This window comes from Urtica dioica, chromosome 9 (genome assembly GCF_054948205.1).
Source record: "Urtica dioica subsp. dioica isolate 48M chromosome 9, U.dioica_male_clone48M_v1_H2, whole genome shotgun sequence".
NCBI classification, from domain to species: Eukaryota; Viridiplantae; Streptophyta; class Magnoliopsida; order Rosales; family Urticaceae; genus Urtica; species Urtica dioica.
Window position 1 is genome coordinate 26571527 of NC_142764.1, and position 17142 is coordinate 26588668.

Genomic DNA, 17142 nt, shown 5'->3' on the forward strand with positions numbered 1-17142 from the left:
AGGAAATAAGTTTCACTCTGTGAACAAAAAGGTATTAAATTAGTGCACGATTTAAAAAAAGGAAATAAAGGTGTAAAAAATTTAAGAAAGTGTTAGGCAGTTAGTAATTACTAATTAATGAAGGTCAACTAAAAAAAAGATAATCATGAATGAAGGTATGAATGCATGATTTTATATCCGTTATATCAACTATTTGTGGCAAGTTTCCCTTTTGATTAAACTCTAACTACAACCGTCGGATGAAAATACAATTCAAGAGCGTAAGATTAAAGCGAGAGTTAATTGGGCATCAAGTTTGACGTTGTATAAAAGGCTCTTCACGTTTCAGTACACAAAATGAGTGTGAAAAATGGGCGTCTCTTCTCGCTCCCTCCAAGTCGCTCTCTCAGTCTCGCCGCTAAATCCCGACGCCGTCGCCGGATTTGCAAGGCCGACCTCGCGTAGATGATCTCCATCTTCGGCAGTAGGGTTTTCAATCTTCTTCAGAGAGCCTGTCCACCACCAGGTCTCAACCCTACCGCTGGACGATCGGAGCTTCTACGGAGACGCCTGAGAACAGCGTGTCGGCGGTCGGGCTAAAAGCGCCGGTGGAGAGAGATATTCGCTGCTGAGAGACAAGTCTCGTCCCGTCCCGTCCATCAAGTCTAGTTGACTGATTGTATCTTGACATGCACTATCATCATATAAAGGTGAAGGTCACTCGTAGAAACTCAATTGATTTATTTTAGTCTAATCCCAAAAGAAGTTAGTACAAAACTTCAGTTAATCTCATAATGAAGCACGACTGTCTATATATATTTTAAAATTTATTTAGAAAACATTAACATTTGACAAGTTATTAATACAATCAGTCAACTAGAAATTGGTAGAAGTTAAAATAAGTCTAGACGATTCATTGTGTGAATGGTGTTCATAGAAACAAATTCTTCTTCCGAAGAGCCTAATTTAGATAACACAACTTATTTTTTGTGAGGTCCTTTTAAGTCACCTTCTGCATAAATGTTTGTTTTTTGTTTTGTTTGAAGTAGCATAAATGTCTATTGTAATTGAGTGCACGTAATATAAAAATGAAATATAAAATAAAATCAATACTAAACTTAGAACGACCAAGCCACTTTAGACTGAAATAAGAAGCCGACGTAGAAACTCATACGCTGCCAATGGAATAAACTAGGACTTGTTTGAGAAATTTTCAAGAGTGACAAGAAGATTTTCTTATGAGAGCATGAGTTGAATACTTAAAAGGTACTTCTATTTGGGAAGATGTAATATAAATTTATAATGATTCTTTCATTAAGGGTTGGGATAAATGGTATTGGCTGTCTAGTTGATTACAATTAGTTGAAATTTATAATTACAATTTAATTAGATGTAAAGGTTGAGTAATTTTTATATAATCAATTTTTGATATGACTAAATATTTTGAGCTAATATGTTATAAATGGTTGCACATTCTAAATGAGTTTAATATAGATAAAAGTTCCTGTTTTTGTTTGTGTGTGTGGCTAAGATACAATTTAAACACGTTTTTTCGTAGACTCGAGTGCTTTTAAAAAAAAAAAAAAATCTTTTAAAAAATGACCCATTAATGACTTTTCATAACAGGTTGAAGGATAACCGCCACACCGCCAACTCAACTACTCATTCCTTTCCGTGCACACCACACCCCAGTCGTCTTAAAGAGAAAAAAGACAAATGTTGATTCTTATGCCTAGGCGGTCAAATGTTTTCTTTAAGGTGTTCTAAATCTACTTTCTTTGCACTTTTTGTCGTTTACTAACAAACTAAGAATCATTACCTATCTCTTTCCATCCACCATCGTGGACGCTTCCATTTAATATTGTAAACCAGATCGTCTACTTAAAGCCCTCCTAAACCTGCAAACACAACACACGCAACACAGAGAGAGAGAGAGAGAGAGTAATGATGGCAATGGATAAGCAGGTATTGGTGCTTCCATTTCCGGCGCAAGGCCACATAACACCGATGATACAGCTGTCAAAGCGGCTCATGTCCAAGGGAGTCAAAGTCATCCTAGTCTCCGCCTTCATCAAGCCGGCCTGGATTCGAGCAGCCGATGATATTCCGGTCGAGGACATCTCCGCCGACGCAGCGGAGGCGGACCGAGACCTGAGCAACGTCGACGGCTTCTTCGATCGTCTGCGTCGACTCGTCCGAGCAAAGCTGCCGGGAGTGGCGGCCAAACACGAGGCGACCTACCTCGTCTACGACTCCATCGTCCCGTGGGCTCTCGACATCGCCGGTCAGCTGGGAATGAGGGCGGCTCCGCTGTTCACGCAGCCCTGGGCCGTGAACGCAATCCACTATTCCCTCCGCTCGGGCCTCCTCAAGCTTCCATTGGAGGCTCTCCCGGTCTCGGTCGCCCCGGCGTACCCGACGGCCCTCGAGCTTCGCGACTTGCCGTCCTTTCTCTACGACTCGGAGTCGTTCCCGACCATGCTCGGCCTCTTGGCCGCCCAGTTCTCCAACTTGGACGGAGCCGATTGCGTGCTCTGCAACACGTTCGACGCCTTGGAAGAAGACCTGCTGGGGTGGGTTTCGGGGCTGTGGAGGGTGAGGAACGTGGGACCCACGCTCCCGCTCCCGCTCCCGCTTCCGGAGGACAACCGTGACAGCGACGCGCTCGTGGAGAAGTGGCTGAGGTCGAAGGCCGAGGGGTCGGTGGTGTACGTGGCGTTCGGGAGCGTGGCGGAAGTTGGGGAAGAGCAGTTGAAGGAGGTCGCTTTAGGGGTCGCGAATAGCGGAGTTCGTTCCGTGTGGGCGGTGAGAGAGTCGGAGGCCAAGAAGCTTCCGGCGGAGTTGATGACGAGGATGGCGGAGGAGGAGAGAGGGTTGGTGGTTGATTGGTGCGATCAGCGGCGAGTCTTGGGCGACAAGGCGGTGGGTTGTTTCGTGAGCCACTGCGGTTGGAACTCGACGCTGGAGGCCATGTGCTCCGGGGTGCCCATGGTTGGGGTTCCCCTGTGGAGCGACCAGACCACCAACGCCAAGTTCGTGAGCGACGTCTGGGGGTTCGGGCTCAGGCCCAAGCCCGACGACGAAACCGGGCTCGTCGCAGCCCAGCGAATCGAGCGCTGCGTCAGAGAGGTCATGACAGAAGGAGAGACGAGGCGCCACGTCATCGAGAGCTCGCTCAGATGGAAGAGACTCGCTGAAGATGCCGTCAGCGAAGGTGGGACTTCCAACGCCAATATTCTTCAGTTTGTTGCCGACCTCTAGTGATTCCGTGAACGAGAAATTTTTTTTTCTTCTGCACAATCACTCCGATCATCCATAATTCATTATCTGGCAAACACAAAGGCAAATGGTTCATGTTTGGTAAAACCAAAACCTGAGAGTTGATATGATTGAATTCCTTATCTTATAGCTTGCCAATCATTTTAATGGTGAGCGTATCTGTTTTGTAACTCTCCTATACGAGTACGATGCTAACTTTTCCAAGTGCATTTCATGCAATGAATGCTGTGGGATATGTACCTTTCTGGGCTTATGATGAAGAAGCAACATACAATTGATTAGGAGTATAAGACTGAGTAAGAACTCCTGGGTTGATACAATTGCTCTAGTTCGTTGCTGGAGGCTAACTTTTCCAAGTGCATTTCATGCAATTGGATGGGTGGGAATAAATTGATATTGACTTCTGAAATTCAGTTTTGGCTGGTTAAGAAAACTGCAATGCTCGCACTGTGAATAATTTAACAGAGAGCATGTATGAGAACAAAGACAAGAATCATGAACCACTTTCATCAATTCAGTTAAACAGTTTGAATGCAAAAGAGGACCATCACTTGATCTTCTCCAAAGCGACAGAAGCGGAAACCAAATCTTCAGCTCGCACTGGCTGATGAATCTGCAACCAAGTAAACCAAAGCAATGAAAGCATTATATACCATTTCCTCACAACCCCTTTTTTTCTTTCTCATCGAGTCTTAAAAAAAAAGAGCAATTGGGGGAAACTAACAGCTTTTGCAACAGCGAACCAATGAAAAGAACGCAGAAACGCATCGTGCTGAGACGGAAGGCTGTCGTGTTTCCAATACGTAATGCTTTTGAACCTGGATTTCGCCTCCCAGCAATTCTCTTCCTCTTCCGACGATTTTCTCTTCTTATTCACATTCTTTCCCAGCACGAATCCTGCACAGAATCGCCGAAATAGATTTTCACGTACCAACAAACCACTTACAAATGCAACTAAAAAGCAAGAGATCAATCTATCTTTCACAATGAATGATTTAAGAACAAAGGAACAAGTTTAGCTTGGCTTCTTTCTAAATTAATCAACAAAACCAGCCTCAAGCATTTCTTTTAGTAAATCAAACAATAAACCCAGTTTTTCAATTCAACCAATAAAAAAAAAAATCAAAGTCTAATTCTAAAGCTGTAGCAAGAACTAAGTTTTGAAGCTCTTCAAAAACGAAACCCACCTGAAAAGCCTTGTGGAAGAGAAACATTGGTGCCGTGAATTTTCCTTCCTCTGAAATGAGCTTCCTCGATTCTAATTCCATCAACTTCAACATCTAGCCATTAAAGACATTAAATTCAGCAACAGAATTCGCAAAACTATCACACTCGGTGAGTTTTTCGTTTATACCGACGGGTTTGGGTCTGAAATAGTCGGAGACTGAGCAAACGCCGTCGAACTTGACGGAGCAAGGCAAGAGGTGAACCTGGCCACTCAGTTCTGCCGTCGTCTCACCGCCGACGCCGTTAACGATGTTTATGGTTCCTTCCATTCCGGACCGATTCTCCATTTCAACGCAAACCCTAAAGAAAAATAATTTTATGGCTTTACCTTTCGATTCAGTTTCGCGGTTTTTATCTTTCCCTCCTTTTATTGCAAGTCCTATGTGTTTATTTATTTATTTTAAATTAACCACGAGAAGAACGTATTTATAAGTTTAATTCAAAGTAGTTTTTTTTTTTTTTTTTTTTTTTTTCAAAAAAATTAGCCAAATAAGCCACCGAAAGTCTAAGAATTGCTAGATAGCCAACTTTTTGTAATTTTTTTGTAAATAAACACCTCAACTTATTTACGACATTAAAAAAGACAAAAATACCCAAAAACATTCTCGCATATTTTGGGTTTTTTTTTTTTTTTTTTTTTTTTTTTTTGTCTTTTCGAGTGCTATAAATAAGTTAAGGTGTCTATTTACATAAAATTTACAAAAAAGTTGACAATTATACAAAACGCTATAAGTCAAATGACTATATAGCTAAAAGACCCCTTTTTTTATTAAGTCGTAATTTTTTTTTTTTTTTTTGCCAAAATAGTGTTTGTAATTGTTTACTGTTTCGTTTATCAGGAAATAACTGTTTATTAATTTGAAAAAAATAATATTCTTGAAATAATTTAAAACATCAATTACTTTAAAAATATGGTTATTAAGTTATATAGCCACACGGTTATAGTGAATTGGGATATAGCCCACCTTTCGTTAATTTCTTGTAAATAACCAAGTTAAGTTATTAACATATTAATAAAAGACTTATTTAATACAGCCAAACATGTAAAAAAAAGTAGTTAATAGGCTGCCACGTATGCAAGTTGGCTATTTACAAAGTATTTACCAAATGTTGACTAATTTACAATTCCTATAGTTTATGTGGCTTACGTAGTCAATTTTTTGTTAAAAATATTGCACTTTTAAAATATAATTTTTATGATTTTCACGAAAAAGAAGTTCAAGTCGTCGTGATCCAATCCAAACCAATGGTCTAAACGGAGTAAACAAGAATTGAAGTGATTTCCATTTTCGAATCGAGGCGTATTATAGACACTGACTTTAATATTTTTTTTTCTATACATAAGAATATATTATTATTGATTATATTATACATAAATAATTGATAATTACAAATATTAATACTAATTTTACCAAACACTAAATCTATTTCTGTGAACCGCTAGAGCTAATTTATAACAGTTTACTAAACATACGTCTTCTTTTAAAAATAACGGTTTATGGCAGAATCTAAAAGTATTTTTTTTTAAAGAACATCAATCCCAAGCGGAGTCAATATATATAAATATATGCTAAAATTGCCTTTCATAAGTTTTAAAAATAACGTATGCACCTGCTTAAATGTTAACAGATATCACCTGTTACCCTGATTTCAAACGGTTCTTATCCGAGCCATTTAAACGTGCGTAATAATGCCATTACTGATAAACTACGCGTAACGAGGTATATATATATATATATATATATATATATATATATATATAAACCAACATTAATCCTTCCCATCATCAATCGCCGGTGCTTAGAGGCTCCCTCCAATGACCAACTCGGATAAAACATCGACCGGAGCGGCGACGACGGCCCCTTCCCCCAACAAAACCGTGACGACATCCCTCATCGTGGGCCGCCGAAGCGGATTTGGATGACAGCAGACCAGGCCCAATTTCAGCACCACCTCAACCTCCTCTGATCTTCCAAACTCCCTATTAAACCTCGGATCAACCGCATCCCCGACCCGTCCCGCGACAAATAGATCTCTGACCCAATCCACCAACACGACCTCCTCCTCTGCCACATCCGTCTTTATGGGCCGCCGCCCGCACGTCACCTCCAAAGCCACCACCCCGAAGCTGTACACGTCGCTGGCCGCCGTGGGCGCCCCCAAGCGCCCCAGCTCGGGCGCCATGTAGCCCAGCGTCCCCACCACCCTCGTCGTGCCCGGGACCTCCCCGTGGCTGTACAGCTTGGCCAGCCCAAAGTCCCCGAGCCGGGCCCGCATGTCTGAGTCCAGCAAGATGTTGCTGGACTTCACGTCGCGGTGGACCACCACCTGGTCGTACCCGTGGTGGAGGTAGGCCAGCCCCTCCGCCACGTCAGCGAGCACTTGGCGGCGGAGCTGCCACTCCATCGTGGTGGCAGTTTGGTCGAAGATCAGGCGGTTTAGGCTGCCGTTTGGCATGTAGTCGTAGACGAGCATGAGGAGGCCGGAGCGGTTGCACCACCCCCTCATCGGGACGAGGTTCTTGTGTTGGAGCCGTCCCATGGAGGAGATCTCCGCCATGAACTCCCGGTGCCCCTGCTTCGAGTCGCGGCTCACACATTTTACGGCTGCGTCCCCGGCCCTATGGACATTAGCGGGGTCATAAATTTTATTTACATAAACATATGTAACCAAAAAAGGAAAAAAAACATTTGAATTGTTTAGAAAAAAAAAAACATTCATGAGGGACACCAAAAGTGATAAAGTGGTACTTATTTTGGGCAATTACGAGTTCTATAATATACTAAAAATGATGTGTATGAGAAAAAATAAAAAAATAAAAATATTTTTTTTTGTGATGGGTCAAAATTTGGCACCCCCTTGCAGTGGAATTGCTCTAATGGATTAAATCGCAAAGAAAATAAATATGAGTAAACTATTAAAATATTTGGCATTTGTGCCTATCCTCTTACCTGTACACCTTCCCAAACCCGCCGGAGCCGATAAGATTCTCGGCGGAGAATCCACCTGTGGCCTTACTGAGCTCCTCATACTCATACCGATGCGGCCAATACTCCATTTCCCACTCCTCTATCTCTTTCTCCTCGTCTCTCACTCCCTTCCTCCGCCGCCGCCAGAGCAACCATAAGGCGAGAAATGAAGCAGCAGCAGCAAGTAAAATCACCGCAGCAATCGCGGCGGGAGAGAGAGAGGACGGAGAGTCAGGGTTTCGAAAAACCGGAAACCCTGTCGTGTTTATCTCCCTGGCAGGGCCGGAGTCACTAAAGCTCCAAGCGAGGATCCTCTGAGATCCGATCCACTCACTCACCGACGCCGAGAATCCGATAAACATCTCGTCCTCGAGATAATCGGAGATCGCTGGGTGTGAGTATGTCATTGTCGGAGTTCTCGGCCGTGGAACACCAGCCGGAGCTACGGTGACGTTGAAGGAAAAGCTTACTCCGTCGAAGTCGATCCATGCCCTTATGTTGCTTCCGTCGCGCATCAAGATGTCGACGAAGTCGCCGGAGGCATCGTAGTACCCGGCATTGTAGTACCAGGCAGACTGGATGTTGTTTAGCCTAACGCTGATCTCGTCGTGGTAAGTGTATCGTCCGGGGTCGAATTCGACTCCGACGAGCGGCGAAACCGACGGCGTGGGGGCGTTTGATAAGTGACCGAAGTATTGGCTCGGCAGAGCTCCCGGCAGAGACGAGGAGTTAGAGAGGAAGAAGTAGAGGCCGAATTCGGGGCTTGAGGCGATCTTCGGCAACATCGAGAACACGAACGAGGTCGAGAATGAAATCGCCGTAGCGGCGGAGGTATTGCTTCTCCGGCGCCGGAGAACGGGGATTCTGTTAGGGTGAAACGCGCTGCCGAACGAGAATTGTTTTTCCTCGTTTGTGAGAGATATGACGGAGTTTTCGAAGCTTGCGTCGTTGATGAGAGTTATGGCGGTGGTGTTTGAGCTCGGATCGAACGGGTTTAGGAGGAAGTTCAGCGCCGTGGACGACGGAGCTCCAACGATGAGAGAGAGGATCGCAAGAAGGAAGAGAGATAATGGTTTGGATCCCGGTGATCGGAGAGGAGCCATTTTTTGACTGGTCAACGATTGTTATTTAGTTTTGGATTTTGATGATGAAAGCTCAATATACGGAAAATTAAAATTTTTCGATAAAAAAAGAAAAAAACAAAAACCGAAACTCAATCTTAAACAGACAATTTTGGTTTATTATAATTGTATATAATCATTAAATTGGGTCTAAACTCTCAAGGCAGCCATATATTTACGTGAGAAAATCTTCACTTATCTTTGAGTCAATTTCATTGTTGACCAAGGAATTAAGTGTTTTTGACTATTCGTATGCATGTACGCGCGAAAAAAATAAACACGCTTTGAAGTGCGTTGGTAAGTAAGAGTAAGACTATTAACCGTGGACTAATAAAACACGCTTTCCTCTGCCAGAGAGAGAATCATCAAGCAGATTAGAGGCGAGATCGATTTCAAGACTGTCGAGTTCAAGAGGATCACCACCTCCTTCGTGACTTGAAGTCCCGATTGAAGATATGCCCGATCTATGTAATTTTTTTTTTTTTTTGTTTACTCTATTTTTCTCATTTAAGTACTTGAAGCTTCTTTTACTTTTAACCTATAAACTATTATTCCATTGGCTTGTCTTTTCGTGGCAAAAAGGGTAAGCACTTTTTGTTGTTAGTTATTTTCTTTTTAGGGTTGTAATAGCTAGCTCAAACACTGTTTTACTTCTTCATGCTTGAAGTATATTGAACTGCTTTTGTTGCTTTCATAAGTTTTAAAACTCGGAAAAAAAAACAGTTTCACAAGAGAAGTTGCATAGTAGAGATGAATGGATTAAAAAAAAAATGGATTAAAAAGATGTTTGTTTTATTTTGAATGAATTAAGTTAGGATTTTTTTATAAGTTTTAGGGAAAATTTTAGGTAAGTAGTCAATATTTTCATAGGGTATTTCGATTAATATACACGTGTAAATATTTGATCATGATTATTTACAAGAAACTTACTAAAAATTAGCTAACTAGTAAATCAAAACTGTAAATAAAATTATACATATCTAATGGACCATTTTTTTTTTTTTTTTTTTTTTTTAAAATTTAGGACTGCCTCCAGTGAAGCTATTTCTGAGGCGTATGCCTCAATGCCCAGAGGCTGAAAAAGACTAAGAATTAATAATATGTTTTTAGTCCCGATATCTTTGGAAAGATATAATCAAGTTTGGTTTTTGATTATATAGATTTGCGAAGATTTTTTTACAAACCTAATATAACTCAGGTCTAAGTAGCAGTCTCAAATTTTACAATTGGATCATACCGATCGTCTAAAAATTCAGAGCGATAGTTTAAAAAAATATATAGATGTTCTGGTCTGATTTTAAGTTTGACTCAGGTCCCATATTTATAATGCCAGAAACCTTATAATAGTGAACCTAAACTTTTATGGCCCAAATACTTATATGTCACTCCGGTCAAAAAGAATATTCCGGCACCAACAATTATGCCAAATCACATGAGGTCCCTCTCGTACCAATTGCGCGGGTCGTCTTACAATGTCTGTATTAATCTATTCGATGTTAACAAGATAATGATTAGGGTTGAATTAATATTATGTCCATTTTGAGACCGATGTTTTGATCAATTACAAAATAGCGTGCTATTAGAATTAGAAAATTTTATTGGAGCGACAATCTCTACGTACAGTACTGAAATGAATGACTTTTGTATTTTTCGTTGTTTGTTTTTTGTGTGCTTATTATGAAATGGTTTTTTCTACACCAAGCAAAAGAATAGAAGGTGGGAGAGGAAAAGGATTGTTTTGGCATTACGCGTAATTAATATTGGCTTTGAAAGAATGCAGACATAATTAAATAACGTCATTTGGACACACCCATTAAATTACGGCTCAGTTCTCTTCTCACCAACTGGACATCTTCGAGGGTGACAGTGTATGATATTAACTCGTGATCATGTACATATAGTCGAGAGAGCGTCGGTTATGCTAATAATAAGAAGATAAAACTTGATTGGTGAATAATATATACACAGCATATTTATTATCCACGTCCACGTTCATGGTATACCGCAACAATATTTGTTGACTCTCTCTTAAAGTATTAGTCTCTTAGCACACTGTTCAAACGAAGAAAATGCTCATTTTGACTCTCGTTGGATTGAACCAAGTTTTCGTGTGAAAATAGTGGAGACGTGCAGGCATAAACATCCTCAATATAATCCCAGAGACCCACAAAACGAGGTACAGTAAAAAAAAAATGTTGTAGGATAACGCAATAAAATTTCTGAATCAATGCACAAGAGATGGCTCTAGAATACCTCAATATAATCCCAGAGACCCACAAAACCCATAAAATGACAATCATACTTGGTTGTTCACAGAAAAGCACTAACTGTATAGAACTAGTACAACTACCAAACCAATAAACCTATAAAAAAAGATACACATATATATATCTATATATATATATATATATATAGATATATTATAAATCCTTGATGAAGCTATAACTAAGTTGACGGAGCAACGGCTATCCCTTCTTCAGCGTTCTTCAACACCAAACCAGGCTTGGCCTCCTTCTCCGCGGCAATCGCAGTATCGTAAGAAGCGTGGAGCCCGAAAAAGAAATAGTAGACCATAATGATCGCCGTCCAAGCCGCGAACCGCAAGAACGAAGCCGCGTCGATGGAGCCGAGAAGGAAGACATTAATGGCTATAGAAGCCGAGGGAAGCCACGGCACGAGCGGAACACCCCACATCTTGGGCCGCCGAGCCTGAGGCACGAAAACCGCCAGACCCGCGGTGCTGAGAAGCCAGATCGGGACCGTCACGACGTAGCCGATCCAGCCTCCGTCGCCGCCGGTGGCCCAGTAACCGGCGGTTCCGGCGGAGGAGGCGAGGATCAGGACAAGGAACACGATGAGCTTGGTCTGGTTGGATTTCGTGGTTTCTCCGGCGACGTAGTATCGGCGGACCAGGAGAGCCACGGCGACGAGCGCGAAGATGAAGAGCGTCGAGATCGAGAGGAGGTTCGAGAGGATGTTGAGATTCGTGAACAAGGCGATGCACGCCGTCGCCACCAGCATGACTATGGTGGCGTTGACCGGCGTGCCTGTCTTTTCGTTGACTTTGGCTAGCCACGGTGGCATCATGTGGGTCCTTGCGATGTGGGTCAAATACCTTGCACACATATGACACACCCAGTTTGCATATATGAAACTCGTTACTCATTACTCATTAATGAATATTAGGTTATGATTATGAAGAAATTCAGAAAAGTAATGGTGAAATAAAAAGCTGTATGAGAATTTAATTTCTTTGGATAAGGGTTAGTGACGTAGTGGACACGATAGACACACAAAACGTTGAAACAAATTTCTTAAAGTCACTACTTCCTTAGATTCGATTCCTGTCATTTTTTCCTTCTCTCTAATTAATTTAATACATGTTGTCATACTTAATACGTATCTAATTTTTTTCCCCTAGTTATTCACAATGTGCCATAATTTGATTTGAGACACGAAAGAAGGATTGAGATTCGAGATGGTTATTAAATATCCAATAAAAAAACATAAAATTAGGCCACTAGTCAATTAAAATATTTGAAATTGCTATATATATAACCAATATTTCGTAAATTTTAAGTAAATAGTCATAAAAATGACCTGACATTTCTAATTTGCCCTTTCATTGAAATAAAATAGTGAGATATTTATATCAATTTACGTGTGTAATAAATACATGAACGTGACTATTTACCTAAGATTTATAAAAAGTTTGCTACCGTAAATAAGTACTTATAAGACCCTAAAAAAATATATAATGCATAGCATACTATCGTAATTCAATTAAAAGTACTGTTATCTAGAGAGAAAAAAAATGGAATTCAATTTAACCGTACCTTAAGAAGATATTAATCATAAACTAAGGTAGAGGGTAATTGGTGATTAGTAATTACCTGGCCTGACCAACAGCTCCGACTAGAAGGACACTTGTCATGCCCTTGAGAGCCCCAGCGGCGACAAGGTACTTAGCCCAACTCATGCCTACGGCTTCAAAGGCAACCGAGAAGGGAGCATCGACGTTGATCTGTGTGTACGGAACCATCAGACACAGAGCCACCGCGAGAAGGCAGTAACACACGGTGGTCACAATCATGGACCCCACAAGTCCTATCGGGATATCCCGAGCCGGGTTCTTCGTCTCCTCTGCCATCGTCGCCACCGCGTCGAACCCCACGTAAGCGAAGAAAAGTACTGCCGACGCCTTGAACACTCCCCGCGTACCAAACGGCATGAAGTTCCTGGAGTTAAAAAGGACATATATATATATATATATATATATATATATATATATATATATATATATTATCCGCATGGACGATGTTTGATTAAAGGTTAACCATTTTTTTATAAATATTTTTAACAAAATTTAAACATTTTAAAGTCCTATCTGTAATAAAAGTTTTTAAAAGTAAATATTAAATATTCGTATAATCGTAAAAAATTTAACCACACTGAAATTTTTTGCTATTTTTGTTGAAAACCTAAAACTTTAATTATTTCTAATCTGTTAATTTCAAATAATTTTTTTTATATATAATTTTTTCTTAAAACCTTTTGGAGAGTCAATTAATTTTAACTTTTCTATTAAAATTAGGACATGTTTATATTTTTTGTAATGAAATTTTAAGGTTAAACGGTAATGGGCTAATTTGCAATTTTTCAAGGTAAAAGAAAAGGAAAAAAAAAATTGTAAACATAAAAAAAAAAGACCCAAAATAGTTATTAATCTTTCATTACCTATAATTGGCGGTGTCGGCGTGGGAGAATCCGGCGATGATGATGAAGACGATGACGAGGAGGTGGACGATGGAGGCGACGTAGTTGAGTCGGGACGAGCCTTTTGTGGAGAGCACGGCCATGATGCAGACGGCCACAATGACCGCCACCGCGATGGGGTCCAAATGGCTGTAGTCCTCCGACAGAGCCGTGGCGTGGATCCGAAACTCGTTAGGCATGTGATTGCACAGCGTCGCAAAATACGACGTCCACGACCGAGCCACCGCCGCGTTTCCGATTATGTATTCCAATATTATGTTCCCCGCCGCGATGAACGCCATGAAGTCCCCGAGTTCAACCCTCAGGTACGCAAATGACCCGCCTGAAATCATTTTAATTATTATTATTATTATTATTAGGGACGAAACCAAGAATCTAAACTAGCGGGAGCTAATATGCGAAAAAAAAAAAAAGAGTTTAAGAGGGGTTTAATTGTAAAAAAATTAAAAATAACAAAAAATTAGTAAAAAGAAAAATGAGGTGGGCTCTTGGTTATAGCATGAGCCTCACCTGGCTTCGTGCGTGATGATTATATATTTTTCAATCTATCATATATTTAATATTTGTTGTTGTTTAAATGGTAAAAACCGACCGTGGTCGTTGTTATGCACATGCATGATGAGCAAGGTTATTTCATTAATTAAAGAGAAATAAAAAAAAAAAATTGTAATGCAATGAAGTATGAACACTTCCTATGCAAAATATGCAACCAAAAATAAAAATGACGATTTATAATATTTTTAATAATAAGTTATGTGGGGTTCATTGGATTGGCCAGTTCATCATTAGCTATCACCGCTGACTTTGTGGACTAACCTAAGTCGATAACTTAGAATGTGGACCATTCAGAAAACTCCAAATGAAATTTAATTTTGCGATAATTTTTTAAAACCAGTGGACATAACTATATTTTTTTTTACAATTAAATATATAATTTCTTCCATGAAAAAAACTGACTCCTGATATCAAGCGCCTTTGTTGCGAAAAACCGTTTCAATTTATATATTGGTAAGATCAAAATCAAAACCTAAAAAGCCTTTGATGTAAAAAAAATTAAAAAAAAAAAATTAAAAAAAAGTCTGACCAATTTTTCCAAAAATATGTAACTATACGACCATAGATTTCAACGCCATAAATTCAACGAAATCCGCATATGGAAAGTGAGCAACATTCGTCACGCTCTACTCTCTGGCCAATAACACACCAAAATCAAATCAAATACTATCAAATCAAGACTACTCACCGGCGACGGGAATTTCGACGGCGAACTCGGTGTAACAGAAAACGGAAAGCAACGCGGAGATTCCGGAGACGACGTAGGAGAGGACAACGGCGGGTCCGGCGTCCTCTCTGGCCTCGAGACCGGTGAGAACGAATATTCCGGCGCCGATTACGGCGCCCATACCGAACCAGATTAGATCCCACCAATTGAGCGTCTTCTTCATGTCGTTTTCGCTACGCGCCTTCATGGCCACGAGCTCCGTCGTGTCCGTTGACCGGGTCAACATCCGGTTCTTGAACCGGAACGGAGTATCCTTCAGCGCATTTACGTAACTACCCCAGCTCTTGAACGACTCCTCAGGGAGAAAATCGTCTTTTGTGCATGAACACCCTCTTCTTCTCATCCCTTCCTCGCCGCTCTCTCCCATCTTCTTTCTCTCTCTCTCAGGCTCTGAAATATAAAATAAATAAATCCATCAATCAAAATCTGCTTATTTATTCGGAGAAAATCAAGCAATACACGTAAAAAAAAAGATTTCAAATTCACGCCTGTGTTTATTTCCCGAGAAAAATATGAGAATAGAGAAATCGAGAGAGGTTCACGTAGATCAGAGCTCGTTATATATATATTTATACTATCACAGAGATACGCGATCTGGGAATAGTATATTCGTATTTATACGGAAATATACTTTCACTAAAAAATCGTGAGATTTTATACGTGACAGAAACTGAGCATTTTTTTTTTTTTTTTTTTTTTTGTAATTAATGTTCAGAAATAAGTAGCTGAAAATAAAAATGATTCTCACCGGAATAATAATTTCGCCGTTTGGAAATTTCGCCGAGAAATCCAGAGAGAAAGAGACTTGATTCTTCGCTGAGAAAGCGGGAAGGAAAAGAGAGTTGTATATATAGGCAAAATTCCGGGCAGTTGATGAGCTGCCCGAAGATTCCGAATCTCGTATTGACCTTAAAATTACGGTTTAACCGAAAGTGTTACAGCACAGCCACAGATGTACTTTTTATCTGTTGTGTAACTTATTATTATTATTATTATTATTATTATCATTATCTTTTCTTCTTATTTTTATATTTTATCAGTTTTTCACCGTTATCACATTAAGCAAAGAAGTTTTACTTTACTTATTTGTTGCTGATTAATAGGGAGATGCAAATATTCCTTTTCTAAAATTGGTCTATTATTTTAAAACTAATATTCAAATATTTACCGTATACATTCATGATTGTTTTTTATTCTCCAAACTAATCATCTGTTTCCAATTACATTCTTATCACTGACCATCTACATTCAGGATATTCCACATTTATTATTTCGTTATATTTAAATTTGTACCATCATAATAATGGTCGACATTAAATAAGTTTCATATATTTTTTGCGCTGCTTAAAAATGAGTTGTATTTGTTAACTAATCTACCACCAATAAATTAATTCATAATTTTACAAATCTTTATTAGCTTTATTGTATTTGTTAACTATTATTTTAAAGTTTTCAATTTCCAATCGCAACAAAACTGCCTTAAAAAAAATAAAAGTAAAAGTCAGTAGTTAAAAATCCTTTTTTATATACCCAAGGATTAGGCTGTTAATGGCATTAAATCTTTAACAAGCGGAAAACTGAAACCCGTTGTTGCGTTGTAACAAGTATGTAGTTAATATTTAACAGTATTATTTGTTCACTTTGATCATATCATATGTATTTGACTAAAACTTAATTTTCTTCTTTACTCTAAAACTGTCTACAGGTCGGAAAAAATACACTTCCCCGGTATAAATGTATGTCCATGATTTTCTTCTTCTCTTTATTGATAAAAAAATACACTTCACAAAGCAAAATATATATATATATATATATATATATATATATATATATATGTTTATTTTTGGAAGAGGGAAGTTAATTAGTATTTAAAACATTGCCGCTATCAATTCACGTACCCACCATTTCATGAATACTAGAAATTAAAATCTGACGGCTCACACTACAACAATTACAACAATTACCGACGATTTTTTTCATCGGTAATAACCCGATATTCGTCGCTAAATGTATTTAGCGACGATTTTAGCGACAATTCTTATCGTCGCTAAATGTCCGTGCCTAAACATATTTAGCGACGATTTATTCGTCGCTAAATATTTACCGACGATATTAGCGACGATAATGTCGTCCATAAATGTTGTGACGATAAGTTTTTTTTCATTTTGAAACAGATAATTAGCGACGACTTGTTCGTCGCTAATTAGCGCGGGAAAATTTCCCGCGGGAATTAGCGACGACAAAGTCGTCGCTAATACCTTGTGTGTAATAATAATTAGCGACGACTTTGTCGTCGCTAATTATTATTATTATTTTTTTTTTCGTCGTTAATTATTTATTTTTTATGGTTTTTTGTTTATGAAATTCTAAAATGAAAAATCAAATAAAAACTAAATTATATTATCCAAATCAACAAATATATAAAATCCGGTTACGTACGTTATCGGTTATCGAGAAATATGTAAATAATAATCTACTATACACAAAATATCTAATAAAACACTAGTCG

General features: G+C 39.4%; 3 protein-coding genes and 1 pseudogene across 3 annotated transcripts; 1 reads left to right on the plus strand and 3 right to left on the minus strand.

Moving 5' to 3' along the window:
• The first annotated feature begins 1719 nt into the window (after nt 1–1719).
• Nucleotides 1720–3259, plus strand: LOC149386314 (UDP-glycosyltransferase 74E2 pseudogene; annotated as a pseudogene).
• Nucleotides 3260–3629: 370 nt separating this feature from the next.
• On the minus strand, nt 3630–4852 carry LOC149386315 (ribonuclease H2 subunit C-like protein). The gene is made up of 4 exons (XM_089626959.1): nt 4613–4852; nt 4446–4538; nt 3983–4155; nt 3630–3871 (listed from the first exon to the last, which is right to left on the minus strand). The coding sequence occupies exons 1-4, from the start codon at nt 4770–4772 to the stop codon at nt 3806–3808; spliced, it is 492 nt and encodes a 163-aa protein (XP_089483085.1). The 5' UTR covers nt 4773–4852; the 3' UTR covers nt 3630–3805.
• Nucleotides 4853–6098: 1246 nt separating this feature from the next.
• Nucleotides 6099–8646, minus strand: LOC149386316 (L-type lectin-domain containing receptor kinase S.1-like). The gene is made up of 2 exons (XM_089625041.1): nt 7437–8646; nt 6099–7105 (listed from the first exon to the last, which is right to left on the minus strand). Exons 1-2 carry the CDS (start codon nt 8555–8557, stop codon nt 6286–6288), a joined length of 1941 nt encoding a protein of 646 aa, XP_089481167.1. The 5' UTR covers nt 8558–8646; the 3' UTR covers nt 6099–6285.
• A 2113-nt stretch (nt 8647–10759) lies between these two features.
• AAT1 (amino acid transporter 1) lies at nt 10760–15448 on the minus strand. The gene is made up of 5 exons (XM_089626950.1): nt 15382–15448; nt 14595–15023; nt 13313–13673; nt 12469–12813; nt 10760–11690 (listed from the first exon to the last, which is right to left on the minus strand). Exons 2-5 carry the CDS (start codon nt 14998–15000, stop codon nt 11021–11023), a joined length of 1782 nt encoding a protein of 593 aa, XP_089483076.1. The 5' UTR covers nt 15001–15023; nt 15382–15448; the 3' UTR covers nt 10760–11020.
• Between the last annotated feature and the right edge of the window lie 1694 nt (nt 15449–17142).

Coding starts and splice junctions, on each gene's coding strand:
- LOC149386316 (XM_089625041.1), bottom strand. CDS start 8,557: ATGGCTCCTCTCCGATCACCGGGATCCAAACCATTATCTCTCTTCCTT. Junction 7,106..7,436: donor GGGTTTGGGAAGGTGTACAG/GTAAGAGGATAG, acceptor TAATGTCCATAG/GGCCGGGGACGCAGCCGTAA.
- LOC149386315 (XM_089626959.1), bottom strand. CDS start 4,772: ATGGAGAATCGGTCCGGAATGGAAGGAACCATAAACATCGTTAACGGC. Junction 4,539..4,612: donor TTTCAGACCCAAACCCGTCG/GTATAAACGAAA, acceptor TTTAATGGCTAG/ATGTTGAAGTTGATGGAATT. Junction 4,156..4,445: donor TCTTCCACAAGGCTTTTCAG/GTGGGTTTCGTT, acceptor GATTCTGTGCAG/GATTCGTGCTGGGAAAGAAT.
- AAT1 (XM_089626950.1), bottom strand. CDS start 15,000: ATGGGAGAGAGCGGCGAGGAAGGGATGAGAAGAAGAGGGTGTTCATGC. Junction 13,674..14,594: donor CGTCGAAATTCCCGTCGCCG/GTGAGTAGTCTT, acceptor AAATGATTTCAG/GCGGGTCATTTGCGTACCTG. Junction 12,814..13,312: donor GCCGACACCGCCAATTATAG/GTAATGAAAGAT, acceptor TTTTAACTCCAG/GAACTTCATGCCGTTTGGTA.